Below are 16,151 nucleotides of genomic sequence, written 5' to 3' on the forward strand. Positions count from 1 at the left end.
TTATTCATTTAATCATTTATTAATCTATACATATAATAATATAAAGAATTCGTAGGTACATCGGATCGCAGTTATATCGTAGGCTCCAAAAATACGATATTATAAAAATACAATTGTAAACAAATTACGAAGCTCGATATTTCAATTATATTTTTAATTCAGAGACATTTAAGACGGAATTTTCTCATTAGGTTAGCGATAGCTATTGTTTGTAAAGTAAATTATAAACGATTCAGTCTTGTCATATATTTTAAAATATAACATCCATGACGTTTGCTAGCTTATAGCTCTAATAAAAAAAGTCGTTTATTGCGCTTTGTGTCATACTTTATGATCTTTTATTCGATATGACAGGTAATCTGAATGTTCAATATGAACGTTGTGGCATAGGTGAACTATGTGATCAAATTAGTATTGATAAGGTTACCTGAAACCATGAGTTTATTTTGCTTATAGTTTTGCTTTTAAAATGTGTTACTATAAAAATAAATAATTTCAAATCAATTGCAATACGAATTTAAAAAAAAGATTTGAACTGAAAATCAAAATTAATGAAGAAATGGTACTAATTCGTTGAGAAAAAACGCAAATGGTAATTAACTTTGGTAATACTTAGTAATTGAAGTAAAAGAAAAAGCTATGCACAAAAAGGAAATTTAATGGAGAAATGATACTTATTCGTTGAAGGGCGTGTAAAAAAACTGCACCTATTATTGATGTCGATGATGTTTAATTAACTTTCGAAATAGGTACTAATTGAAATAAAAAATAACTTATACTAAAACGCGGAATTAATGGAGAAAATGTACTTATTTGTTATGGGGAACCGTAAGAAGTCGCCTTACCATTACTGACTCTAATGATGCTTAGTTTTTAAAATATACCAAATATACTTTTATATTGATACAAAGTATTTTATTAGTAAATTTGGTGCTTCTTATACAGCTACATCAAACTGTAAATTTTTTTGACAAATGCTGAGGAAATAGGTTTTTGCGGCCCCTCGAAGATATAAGTACAGGAGGAAGTAGTTTGATAGTGGTAAATTTTAAATATGAATAGTTGCCTAGAGCAACAGCATTATGACAGATGATACGGAATACAAATAATCTTTATTTTAATTGGATGAACGACTAAATACGTGTTTTGCTTCATATGATAACGTGAAGCCATTGAGAAAGGTTACAAATAATAATAAATAAATAAAAAAAAAACACTGAAATTATTTCAGTTTTATTATTTTGTCGGTATTTGCTTTACAGTTTTCTTCATAATTTTGTAGAGTTGTTTAGTATTGATTTATAGATTCTTTCTTTTTCGTGTTGTTTAGTATTGATTTATAGATCCCGTATGAAGAACGAATATTCAACAAGTAAATAAATAAAAACTCACCTATGACAGAAGAGTCATTAAACACCAATCGCTTTTTAACATCGTTCAAGTTTCTATAGTCAATATGCTTCGGATTTCTGAAAATAAAATTACAATAAAATTTTTATAGAAAATAAATTATGATTATGCTAGAATACGAACAAAAGTGAAAATAAAATTGGTTTAAATAGGGACAGCATTGTAGAATTTCTAAGACATTGATTTTTTTTCTTAAATTTTATATATTTTGACAATATGTACAATAAGTGCAAAATAAAAAACGGACCACCCTTAATAACTTTTGATCCTAATGATCGAATTTTCACGTTCTAGGACTCAATCTAAATTATTATTTTTTTATTATTTTATTTAATAATAATGGTCGAAAAATTTTTAATAGTAAGGTATAAAATTTTTCACATCATTTTTAAGAATTCAATTAAAAATGTCAAAATACATAAAATGAGCGAAATCGGTCGAATAGTTTCTGAGAAATCGAATTTCGAAGAAGTCGTATTTTTAAAATTCAATTTTTGATTCGTCTAATTTTACACAAATTTTGTAATTTGCCACGTTAAAATACATTCTTTAAGATTATGTAAAAAACTGCATACCTTGCAATTCAAACTTTATTCGACTATAAAATAAACTAATATGAAATAGCAAACACTTGAAATAAACTAATATTAAATAGTAAACTAATAATAAAATAAACTAATATGAAATAGTAAACGCTAAAAGTTGTTTTTGCATGGAATTATCTTTGATTAAATTAGTTTTATAATTGCACGCAAATTTTTTTTAAATTCGATTAAAAATTTTCCGAGTGTGGCAAAATAAGCAAAAAATAAAATTAACATAAAGGGGTCCAAACTTTGGACCGCTTTTCTTATCAAACTAAGGGGACCCTATTTCCGAAATTGCGGCTACCCCCCATAATTTGGGGGTCAGAAATCCGAATCCATGGAGAAAAAAAAAGGTATGTTTATGCAGAGAAAGTACGTTTTTGTGTCTGATCTCGTATTTTGAAATATCGTATGCACTAATTAATTAACATATTTGAGGTCATCCCTTTGAACCTTTAAGATTGAGTCCTAGAACGTGAAGATCAAAAGTTATTCAGGGTGGTCCATTTATTTTTTTGCGCACTGTTCATTGTCGTAATCCATAAATTGAAACCCTCAAAAAATGATAAGAACACCTATTTATTACATCCTTTGCTAAGATTTTATTAAAATATTCAATTTCGAACTTAAACATAGTAAAAATATCTACCTTATCGAACTTGAAGTGAAATTTGATGTTTGACTTTTAGTGGCAATTTAACTGAATGCTAGTTTTGGTTTTTTTAGAGTATGGTTTGAGTTTAGAGTATGGCCCGCATAAGCTATAATTTAAAAGATTTATTAATAAGAATAAATTATTTAGCGATTCCATTTACTCAGTATTTTACTTTAAAAAGAATATTGATTGTTTGGATATTGTCGGTATTTCTTGCTGAATTTAGTCTTCTATATGTACCAAAACATTACAATTTTTTAAAAATAAATAGTAATTTGTAATTTTATTAGATATTTATTTTTGAAAAATTGTTGGGTGACCTGAAATTTGAAGTGAAGTGAATTATAAACCCAATAACATGAGCTATTAATTCTCCAAGTGAAGTTTGAACACTAAAAATAGTTTTATTCGTGTCATTTCTCGTTAATTCTCATTGAGAAAAGAATAAAAAAAGACTGAAAATACCGTTCCACTTCTAATGTAAGGTGAGTTCCTGTTTCTTTGATGATGTTTTGTACATCCATTTGTGAGAGATGGTCAGTAAAGACGCCATTAATCATTCTCAAGTAATCTCCTTCTTTTAGACCCTGATGGAAGGCTTTACTGCCGGGATTAACCTACAAACATCAATAACTGTTAGTCATAGTGTGTTAGACTTTTTAAGAACAAGATTATACAACAGGATCACTATTGTATATGCAGTTACATACAATTATTATTTCATAAGTAATTCTATTTAATTGTTACAAAACGACAGCAAATTTTTATTTTTATTTTTTTTATTGTATTTATATTTATTAACTAGTTTCGTCTTATTTGAATCTGAAAATAAGCATGGATCTAAATGCTTTATCAGTGATGTTTCCCTCAAATTAAACTCTTAATGTAATCCGAATTAAATTAAATGAGCGCATCGTTAATTAAAGTAAGTTTTCAGGTCGGAGACATATAAAAGCACCGGATCCTTTTTTTTTTAATATTCGATTTAGAATTTTTTTTCGAAACTTAAAATTTTTGAATGTACATTCTTGGATATGGAATTTTTTTACTTAAGAAAAACTGTGTTGAAAATCAGGATTTAAAATTTTATTAATAAAAAAAAACTATTAACGCTAAAAAATGCGACCGAAACTACATAGTGCTCGAATTGAATGACATGCCGTCAAAATTATAAATGAACAGATAAAATATAGGCAAAAATATAGAATTGCACAAAAAGAGACAGTGAACTAAACGTAACACAAGAACGAATATTTTAAAATAGAGTGCGATTGGACAAAAAGGACATTCAATTGATGGATCATTTGATAAAAACAAAAGTCTAATTATATGTGTTAATTATTTTCCTAAATCATTTAAATTATATTCCAATTTATATCCCTTTATTTTTATTAAGGTTTAATTATTATAAGGTAGATTGTTTTTCCCCCCAAGAATCCCGGAAAGAAAAGCACCCAAAAAATACACAAAAAAGTACTTGGAATTAAAATACTAGATAAAAAAACTCTTCAACTATAAGATAATTTTAACACACGATCAAGTTTGGGACATTGAACCCGAATTTAATGAATCCAAATTTTATTATTCGAAGGTAAATATTTTTTAAGAAATTAATTACTAGAGAATGTTTAATTTGAAGTTGAGTGAATGGAACTTGTCATACTTTATACATTTTATTGCAAATATATACATAATATATAGTAGTAGTATATATATTAGATTCTAAATAATCTATCAATTAAAAATAGTTTCACTGGGGGTTCATCTTTTGATAAGCTAAAAATAGTAACAAAAATGATAAAGTATTTAAAGATAAAAAAATTTTTTTTGAAAAATAATTTGTTGAGAAATTTTTTTTTTGTCTAACGATTATATCTCAAGCGATAAGTGTAATTAGTAAAATTTAAAATAATTTTAAAATTGATTAAGAGTCCTAATCACTTTATTAAATTATATGAAATGGGTTTCTTTCCGTATACTTTAAATTAATCTAATGAATTTACTGTAATTATTTTAAAAATTAATTTCATTCGAATAATTAGATTATATTCCGGCTCAACGACTTGAATTTTACAAGGTTGTCAAATTCATATAATTATTAGTTGCTCAGGACAGGAAAATAAACAGAGAACTGAAACTTGTATCTCTGTTGTGAATAAATATATAGGGTTAGCAACACTCTATCAGATTCTAACTTCTTAACACAAATCAATTCAAATAATTTTTGTTTTAATATGGACTCCTCTTTCATTACCTTAACACAGAACCATTAAGTGTTGTAAATACGCGTCGGGTTGCAGTCAGGACGGCGACAAAATGCACTACGCTAACACTTTTTATTAGCATCTGGAATCTTTCACGGAACTAATAAAATAGGTCCCACCGGGGTATGGCAGAGGAGAACGATATATTTGACCCAGGGGTTATCGAAGTAAGAGGGGTGATACAGAGAGTATTTTTTACCGTCACTTTTATTATGAGTCATATTTCTTAAGTGAAGTAACTAGGAGATGAAAATTATTAGTTTCCTTTTTAGAATCAACACATTAAAAGGAAAGAAAAGCAATGTTAAGTCTAGTGACACTCGGAGTGTGTAGAATACACTCATTAAAATGTTCACTTTTCAAATTTTTTGAATGTCCTTCGCAAGTCAGCGGATGTTTAGAGGTTTTTATTACTAGAACTACAGCAATTTATGTTATTAGAAAATAAATTTGGAATTTTAACACGTTGGAAGCCATGGGGGTGACCGGCGAAGCCAAGATTATCAGAAACACAAAATCCGAGTAAATTTTTATTTTTTTAAATATTATTATCGCTACTAAAATGGTTTGAAGAAATTAATGCAATATAGAACACACAAAAATAGTTTTGTTTACATACACAGAGATGCCAACTTGCTCCGGACAGCGAATAAATATTTTCAAGTGATAGTTTATTAATTGTGATTCTTGGTTTGATAAATTCAAATTAGTAGATTTTTATCCACCAATAATTCTAAACAATTCGCAGGCTTATATAATTCACCACTTTTTTTCAGATATGTCATGCTACACCTTTAAAAAAACTAGCAAAATCTGTCTAATATTCGCAAATTTAGTTCGTAGTTATTTACCGTGTGGCCAGACGGGCAAGCCATGTAAAATTAGTGTGGCATTCAACGTGTTACTAAAATGGCATATATAATTCGAATAACTTTAGACTTTCAATTATTTGTCTGTTTTTCATTCAAACATTTTAAAACATGGAAGTATATATATATATATATATATATATATATATATATATATATATATATATATATATATATATATATGTAATAACAGGGCTCCAACCCTGTTATCAGTGTTGTATTTAGCTTGAAATAATTGCAGTCTTAAGCCATCATACGTTCTAAACAGGTTTATTTAAATGAAGGCTGGTATTGCTAACAGTTCACGTCCACACTCCCTATGGGAGGGGCATGGACAAGACTCCGGACAATTCCGGCACAGCTTATCAGGATCACATAATGATGAAAAGGCCACGCAAAACTATGCGTTCTTACGTTTTATACCAACACAGATTTGAGGTAAAAAGGCACACTGTCGTACATTCCTTGTAACCTTACGCATTAAGGAAAATCATTTCTGCTTCCTTATATGGAAGTGAAAAAGGGAACGATTCTAAAAATAACTCTTCCTTTGAAATATAAATCTATTTATATTTCAATGGTATGTTTTCAGCCTTGAATTCCCAAAATAGAATCTCTCTACGCTTATTCTTTAACAAAGACATTTTATGAAAACGAAAGAGATTTAATTCTTTTATTAATACAAAACAAAAGTATTAACTTTTTATATATATATATGTATATATATATATTGCGGATATAATGAGAAGATGGGCTGATGAAGAGATTATATCTTTTTTTTCCGGTTTTTTAAATAAAATTTCATCCTTTTTTTTTCTTTTTTTTAAAACTGTTGTTTGTTATTTTTTTACTTATTATTCCCCCCCCCCTTTTTTTTCCATATGTCTATAATTTTTCTTTGTTTTATTCTACATTTTGAACTTATCTAATGAGTTCTGTTTACTTGCAGCTTAAGCGCAATAAATGAAACTTATTGTTTTTTTTTAACTTTCTTCGTGTTTTCTTGTATTTATTTATTTATTATATATATATATATATACATATATTGCGAGTTAATACTTACACATTTCCTCTATTTTTTGTTGTTAAAATAGAGCAGTTTTTATGCGTTTAAATACAAAAACAAATAGAATATGTAAACAGTTAAAAACCACGAGGTAATAGTCTGTCCAATTCAAGATTGTAAATTGCTTTTACTATTCTAAATAAGTGGGGAAAAAAACAAGAAAGAAAATCTATACTACATTTTTTCGATTCCATTTATTTTAATATTACTGTTACCGTGAATGACTGAAATTAAGAGAATGTCGACTTTCACCGGTGAATGTCAACAATCACATAATCGCTTTGGTGAATGTCCAAAATATTTGTTATATCCGATTTGATAGTAATTTATTCGTTGTTATTATTATCTTTATTCGATATTTTAATATCTGCTGGGGATAGATGAGGAGAAACATCAGTGTTTGGAGTATCGGGCAGGGGCACTGAACCTTAAAAAAAGCATTAATGAAGGTCATACCAGGCAGTGGCACTTAACTAGACCTAGTATATATTTCGGACATGTACCAAAGTGACTATGTGATTGTCAACATTCACAGGTGGAAGTCAACAACCACCAATTTCTGTCATTCACAGAAACATAACCACGTTTCCTTTTTTAAGGACTTTTCAAGTTTTTTATAATTTTCCTTAAAAATATTTTACAAGTTATTTTCTTCATTTGCTAAGTTATAATATAAAATGTCATTTCAAATAAAATTTTTCTTTACTCTTCCCCTCCTAATCGTACAAACATAAACTGAAATCAATATTTACATAATAATGTCTTAAATAATTCCCGAGGATTCGGGAAAAATTTTAATAGAGTATAAGTTGGAGTCAAGTTTTTGAAAAATGCCGGAGTCTTAAAAAATTTAATTTTTTTAAACTACTGATTCTACTGCAATGTTTACTAAACTATCAGATGAAAATAATTATTTTTTCGACACAATATTGCTTCCTATTTAATCATGTGAATCTTGCTGTGAAATTAGCCATAGAAATGCAAGAAAGATATTCACATTTGTTAATATGTTTGTCAGTAAATAGACACGAAGACCTTTCGGTATAGTAGAAATGATAACAAAGAAAATCAGATGATTATCAAAAGAATAAAAAATAAAAGGGGGTCAATTGTGGGCGGCGAAACTAAACGAGTAGGTTAAGGATAGGCCGAAATCCCTTGCGCACCGATGTTGTGACCAAATTTGTCTTCTTGATCTCAAAAGCGTCGTCGTTCAGGTAAGCACTCCAATGTGGGCGCTTCCCAGGGGATGGTGAGCATTTATAGATTATGGGCAATTAAACAGTGATATTTATAAGGTCACTGACACACAATTGTTAAAATTAGCCACTTGGTTTAACATCTAAAATTTATCTACAAATTGTTTTTGAACAGTGATGTTCGTATGAACTTCCCCGCATTTTACGTAAATTAACTCTTATTTAAACAAAAGCGATTTCACAAATTACCCATATTTTATATTTGAGAATTTATTTTATATTGCAAAGTGATATTTATTTTTAAACAAAATTGTTATGCGTTATTTTACAAATGAGTTTATTTTCATCAAATTTTCATTTGATATACATTCAATAACTTAAAGGTGTGATAATGGAAGTATATCATTGCAAAAATATTTTACTACTAATATGACAAAATAATAATTCTTTTCCACTACCATCTAATCTAAAAAATATTACGTTAAAGATTATATATATATATATATATATATATATATATATATATATATATATATATATATATATATATATATATATATATATATATATATATATAATATATATATATATATATATATAATATATATATATATATATATATAATATATATATATATATATATATATATATATATATATATATATATATATATATATATATATATATATATATATATATATATACTGAAATACTTAAACAACAGAAAACAGGTTTTGAGTTTTAAAATCATAAACACTGGGTATAGATAAAATAGCAATTGATACATCTTTATCTTGTAAACTAGTATCTACTATTTATTTTATAAATCTTAACCATAAAAGAAATCTGCATTCAAAGCAAAAATAGAGCAAAACATTTTCCAGTGTTACACTATCATGCTACATAAATTTTCAACTAAGAAGAGCTAAATTTATGTATAAAATGAAAGCTGTATTTATTATAAAAGTAATTTTAAACATACAATACCAGGTGAGTTCTTAAGTTTAATAGCTATTGATAAAATACGTGAATTTTGTCTGAGTTTTTCGTTTGAATGGGAAACAAAAAGTTAAAAGGATTTTACGACTTTCTCTAAAAGTAAAGTGGCTTTGAAAATCAATTCAAGGTCATTTCCCCCATAAAATGCGTTAACAACTTCGAAATGCTCTGAAATATTTTGGGAAATAGGGAAAGTAGATCTCAAAGAAAATTTTGTTAAATAGAAAATTCACTTCGCTATTTGGAAGTTATTTTAAGAAGTAATTTCCAAAATGTTCTTAGTTCCTCGAAAAAAATCGGAAAATAGAGAAATTCGCAAAATGGAAGTTCGTTAAATAGAAGTCGGACTGTGTGTATATGTATAAATATATATATATATATATATATATATATATATATATATATATATATATATATATATATATATATATATATATATGGATCATTCTCACAAAAACAGTCATTTTCATGTCCCCAGTATATTTTATGTTTGTTTTACAACTTACGAAAAAAATTTTTTCAGGGAAAGTGTCCTTCAGAATGCAAGCTAACAAAAGAATAAAAATAAAATTATCAATTTTTATTTTTTATTAATTTTAGGTAATAAAAATATACCAATATGTCATTCCCTCACTTGTCCCCACTGCTGATTTAAAAAAAGAAAAAAATTGTTTCTGAAATAAAAATTTTTTTTTTACAAATTTGTGTTTTTTAATTGAGAATATTGAAATATAGAATTCAGAAAATAAATTTTAAATTTAATTTCTGATAAAAATATTAACACAGCACTATTTTAAACTTTGTCCCCAGTGTTTCGCGTCATTCCCTCACAACAATGTTCTTATCACCTGCAATCATCTTAGAATAAAAATATTTTAATAAAAACTTCAGAAGTTAACAACTGACATCATAGAACAAAATTGCAGTATGTTTCCATCTTCAACTTAAAGAAGCTTTGCTGTGGAATAAATTTGAATGAATCAAACCAGGTAAAATTTTTTACATTTGTCATTCCCTCATGTCGTTTTTTAGAGTAAAATAAAATACAACTTCATCGAGAAAGTGGATAATTATATGTTGCTTTCTTGTATGAATATAATTGTATGTGATTGACTTCAGAAATTAATAAAGCCTAACTGTTATTTTTAAATTTTATTGAATTCGTCATTCCCTCACTAGTGTATAAAGTGAGGGAATGACGCTGAAGTGAGGGAATGATTCAAGATGAGTATATTATTAAATTTTTTTTTGTTCAATCATGCCAGCCAATTTTATTTCCCAAACCTGTAAAAACTATTAAATATATAAGACTAAATTATAATAAATATTAGATATACTTAGTATGTTATCATTTTCAAACTTTAGGTAGATGTAACTTAGATAAAAACATGTATTAAAATAAAATATCATTCCCTCACTATTAGTGTCAGTCCCTCACTTTTTAAATAGTGAAAATAATTAATTTACTTATTAATTAATTTGAAAAATAAATTAATAAATTAATAAATTGATTTATTAAACTAATTAATTTATTTATTAAATTAATTAATTATTATAAATTAATAATTATAAATTAATTATTTAAAAAATTAATTAATTTAAATATTAAGTATAATTTATAGGATATATACTTTCTTTATAATGCTATTAAATATTTCTATTAATATAGAAAGTTTCAGAGCTTTTTATTCACTTTACGTTTTTGGGATTTTATGAACTGAAAAATGACAGTTTTCGTGAGAATGACCCATATACAGGACATAGTACTTACAACATATATAGTATTGTAAATGGTACCTGTTATAAATCGAGCATTCTGTCAACGAACCTCACGCTATTTTTGTTTATCTTGTAGAGTTGCACTTATGTAATCTGGCGACTTCTTTCTTGTATATCTGAGTTTATCATTTTTTTAATCGTTCTTTTTTCTTTCTTTCTAAGTTCATATTAAATACTAATTTAAAATAACCGTCACCCTTATTTTGCTAATGATAACAACAGTACCACCTTGTAAACCCGGACAGCAAGAACAAAATAAAATTTGCGGAAAACCCCAGATTATTTTGAGCATTATTTTAAAAAGTTCAAAAACTACATAGAGAATTGCTCGAAACTTTTTACGTTTTTATGATATTCAAATAAAACTTATTTCATTAGTTGGCAAGTGCAATTCATTACATAATTATTTAAAAAAAAAAAAAAAAAAAAATTCGCGCTAGCGCAGTACATAAAAAACTTCTTTAAATATGCGTAATTTATAAGCGAATCTTTTTTGAATTTTAAAACAAAATTGTTGTATTTAATTTTAAATTGCTCCAAAAATTTAGTTCAATTTTACTGAATATTTTTTTAAGTTATAGCAAAAACACGTAAGACAAAAAAATTAGTCTTCATAAAAATGTCCATATCTCTATAAATATTTGAGCTAGAATTACGAAATTTCATACAAATTTTACAAATAACAATTAAAGTAATCGATACAAGCTACAAGCTTATTGCTTTATTTTCTAGCATAGGGTGCTTAAAAATACTAGTTTTCGTTCGTAATTTATTGTCACCCCTAAAACCTCTAAACATTATTGCAAAGTATGAAAAATTGTATGAGCTAAGCAACTCCAAAGTTACAAATTAGTCCTCTTGAGTATTTCTTGTTGAAAAGTGTTTAAAAAAATTTAAAAAAGTGAAAGGTTCTCTACCATTCTAATTCCAAAGGTTCTAACTATAACTAGGATTTAGTCATTTTATGAACTTAATGAATTTATTTTTTGAATTAACAAATATGAATAAAAAAGTATCAAAATTCGAGTATCAGTTTTTTTTTGTTAACTGCATTTATTTCATATTTATTTGCGTAAAATTAAAAAACATGACCTTCTTATGTAAATTAGTTCAGTGAATTTCCCCTCTCAAATACCCTGTAAGAAATAGTTAAAAGCGACAAAAGTCATTAACTTTAGTTAGTCTGAAAAAAAATTCATATTGTTTTCAGCTATCGTCATTTAAAAGGTTTTATGAATGGTATTTTTATTTACAAAGTAGTTTTTCATTGAAACAAAATGGATGGGATAGTACATTTAATAACGCATATTTTAATATAATCATTTTAATATAATCATTTTAATTAATAATGTATATTTATTTCTCAAATTAAATGATTATAAAAATTGCTTTTCTGAGTGAGTCTTAATATAGTCAGTGAAAAATGTTTAGAAGGGGGAAAAAAACGTGATTTAATTAATCAGGATGATAGTTTATGAGTAGACGTTCTCCAGCAATCAAGTTAGGAAGCATTTATTCACTCAAAAGTATGGTTCAACCTATTAAGGTTTTAACAAATTTGAGCGATATTAAGGTTCATCAATCTCCAAAACTTCTAACAGTGTCATGCGAATTACTAGAAAATGTGTTTAAGTTGAGGTTGACATCAATTAATAAACTAATCCCTAAATTACGAAGTAGAAAGTGAATTCAAATTTAAAACGCATTTTTTTTTTCAATTTAAAACAACGAATAAAGTGTAAAAAATCTAAAGCACCCGCATGATGATAAGCAACAGGATGGGAAATTTGGTATAACTTACAAAGGCTAGGCGTAGTTAGATATTTGGCGAGGGGGGGGGGATAAATATATCATCTTCAGTCACGATCTGAAGAAAAAACTGAAAACGCGGAAATGTTTCAGACAGAGAGACCATAAATGTAGATAGTGATATAAAAATGGTTATTTATTATATGGTGAGACAAAAAAAAAGAGAGAAAGTTTCGTGAGATTCGCTCAGGTAAATTCAAAAAAAGAGAAGAAGCACCATATTTAAATCGTTCGACTGTAAAATTAATTTTAAAGCAGTCGCAAAAAAGAAGGTAAAATCAAAAATGAATCTTATTTATTGAGGAGAATAGTTGAGTTAGAACGAACAGCAACCATTTGCCACTCTAAAATGGTTTTTAAAAATAAATAAATAATTTAAAATATTCATATCAATGCACAAAAATTATTAATTGCCTAGAGATCGTTAATGTAGGGCTATCCAAAGTTGTTCTTCAAGCATGTATAAGTTAAAAAAATTATAAAATAAGTTAAATTGTGGTTTTCAAAAAAGAACTGTTATAAACGTCGAGATTGAAGAAATACAGATATATAACATATACTGTATACTTATAGATATACATATTTACTTATAGATATATAACATATTATATAGCTATATAATACAATGCAGAAAAATAAATATATATAGAATACAGCAATATAATTCCTCATTCTTGAATTTAGTAATTTTATTTTGAATTGAAAATTTTAGTTATAAATACTGATGGAATTCTAATGAATGCACATTCTTTTCAAAATAAATTGTTATTGAAAAATAAAATATTTTTTAAAATTTCATTATAATTTTTTTTCAATGGCATCTTCTTAAATAATTTCATATAAATAATCAAAATATTAAATAAATTATGGAATATTATTTGGACATAAATAGAATTACTTCCTTTCAAAAATCATTATTGATTAAAAAAAAAAAAAAAGTCCTAACTCACAAAACCCTAGGGTTCACAGAATATAGTTTGGGAATCCCTGTTTAGAGAGTGTATAAAGGAATTATAGTTTCATACTAATTTTAATTTTAATACTTTTTTTTTGTAAAAAACAAATTTTCTTGATTTTTTTTTTAAAAAATTGACATTGAATATTAAATTGATAGGATGGATTGAAATGAATGTAATTGTAATTTTCAGAATTATATGTTCATTTCATTATAAGAACCAATTGACTTTATTTTTAAACATGGCTAAAAGCCTCGAGCACTTTATTCCAATTTTTTACATTGAATTTTATTCTAGTTATCTTCTTTTTATTATTCCATTCTATCGCCAGGCTGTATGAAGTTCAAAGTAAAAGAAAAAGTTCTTACAAGTTCTATTAATTTAGAAATGATTGTGTTGAAACTATAAAATATTTCAAAATATTATTTTTTCAAATTTAACTATTGTTTCATCACTTACAATATATTTTGAATAAGAATAATTTAATTTTCTTTTTTGATGCCGTGAAAAGTTAACAATAATAATATTATACTTCTAATTGAAAAAAAATAGAAATAATCTCATTGTTTTTATAAAAGCCATCATAAATTTAAAGAAAAAAATGAGCACATCGTGATTGTTTTCATGAAAAATAAAAATAATTTAAAACGTTAGTATACTAACATTAAGTAAGGTGTGATTCTCAAAGTTGCTACTAGATGGCAGCACTAAAGACATACGGCGGTTCCACTTTTTCAACCATTAAGCTTTAAATTTTATCAGATGCTTCTCCCACTGTTAACGTTCAGAAGAAAAACGACAAGATAATATCTATATGTATTCATGCACGAAACAAAAAATATTAGATAATTTATTTATTTTTATTTCTTTGAACTATCTATTAAGTATTAAGATCGTCGATCTATTAAGTATTCCTATTAAGTATTAATGATGATTATAAATGGTTATAGGTGTTTTTAAAACATTAGCTTACTTTTGGGAAATTTTAATAAACTGATATAGAGCCGCATTCCTATATGTCTTTTTTTTTTTTTTTTTTTTTAAATTCTACTTCTATTATGACACTTTCAAGAGTGTATTGGAGCACCATTCATTCACTGGTTAATCAATTAAATAATTATTTTTCCTCGTGAATTTCGCAGTTTCTATAAATTAAACGTAAAAAACTATTTAAGGAATAGATAGTTTATTTTTGAATCTTTAAATAAAAGTTCTGTGTACAGGATATGCTGCTGCAGCACGAAAATTACAAAATACCCAAGCATCAAGCTGTATAATTTAGCATAAATTATGCTATGACTACAAATTTAAATAGAAAATATTTCAAAATGCAATTAATTTATGCCAAGATTACTTAGAGTTACGGAGAACTCATCCTCAATTATTAGTTTGCATCTTGATATTTTGGAAAACGTTTTTTCAGCATTTGAAACTTCATGGTTTATTCTAGGTTCACCTGAACACAACTTTTGTTGAAATTTCATAATAGCAATGGAGGGGAAACAGAATTTGCATTGTAAAAACATGCAGAGAGATGTAGTGGGCAAAATAAAAAAACGGACCACCCAGATTAACTTTTGATTTAATGATCGTATTCTAAAGTTCTATGATTCAGTCTTAGGTATTATTGGGTGACCTCAAATATGCTAATTAATTAGCGCAGACGATATTTTAAGTTACGAAATCAGACACAAAAACGCACTTTATCTGAATAAACATACTTTTTTTTGTGACGGATTCTGATTTCTGACCCCCAAAATATAGGGGACAGCCGCAACCTGGGAAATATGGTCCCCGCAGTTTGGTCCAAACTATGGGCATCCAAAGTTTGGACCCCTTAATGTTAATTTTATTTTTTGCGTATTTCACCATATCTCGAGAAATTTTTAAGCGAATTGAAATTCTTTTTTACAAACAACTAAAAAATTCATTTATCCGAAGATAATTCAATGAAAAATATAACTTTAATTAAATATTCATTATTTTATTTAATATTGGTTGAAAATATTTTGAATTGTAAGGTCTAACATTTTTAATAGTATGATATAAAACCTTTTACATCATTTTGAAGAATGGAATTTTACAGGGCAAAATACAAATCGGGTGATTACTTCTTGAGAAATCGAATTTTAAAAATACGGCTTCTTAAAAATTCGATTTCTCAGGAACTATTCGACCGACTTCGCTGAAATTTTGCATTCAGCCATGTAAAATTACATGCTTCAAAATGATGCGAAAGATTTCACACCTTACTATTCAAAATATTTTCAACTATTATTAAATAAAATAAGAAATATTTATTAAAAGTTATATTCCTCATGGATTTCTCTTTGGATAACGAATTTTATAGTTGTGTGCAAAAATTTTTCAGTTCGCGTAAAAAGTTCTCGAGATATCGTGAAAGATTTAAAAAATAAAATTAACATTAAGAGGTCGAAACATTGGACCATTCTCCTGATCAAAAACTATGGGGACCATATTTCCCTGATTGCAGCTCCCCCCTTTATTTTGGGGTTCAGGAATCTAAATCCGTCGTAAAAAAGTATGTTTATACAGAG

General features: G+C 26.7%; 1 protein-coding gene across 1 annotated transcript in view; it reads right to left on the reverse strand.

The window, feature by feature from the left end:
* LOC107436706 (uncharacterized) overlaps positions 1-16,151 on the reverse strand; it is a 97,509-nt gene that overhangs the window by 52,540 nt on the left and 28,818 nt on the right. Inside the window, exons 2-3 of the mRNA XM_087162566.1 lie at positions 3,118-3,269; positions 1,393-1,469 (exon numbers count right to left, since the gene is read on the reverse strand). Coding sequence (XP_087018692.1) covers positions 1,393-1,469; positions 3,118-3,269 — 229 coding nt within the window. The remainder of the gene's footprint in view (positions 1-1,392; positions 1,470-3,117; positions 3,270-16,151) is intronic.

Source organism: Parasteatoda tepidariorum, chromosome 1, assembly GCF_982258835.1.
Source record: "Parasteatoda tepidariorum strain Cologne lab strain chromosome 1, Ptep-v5.0, whole genome shotgun sequence".
NCBI classification, from domain to species: domain Eukaryota; kingdom Metazoa; phylum Arthropoda; class Arachnida; order Araneae; family Theridiidae; genus Parasteatoda; species Parasteatoda tepidariorum.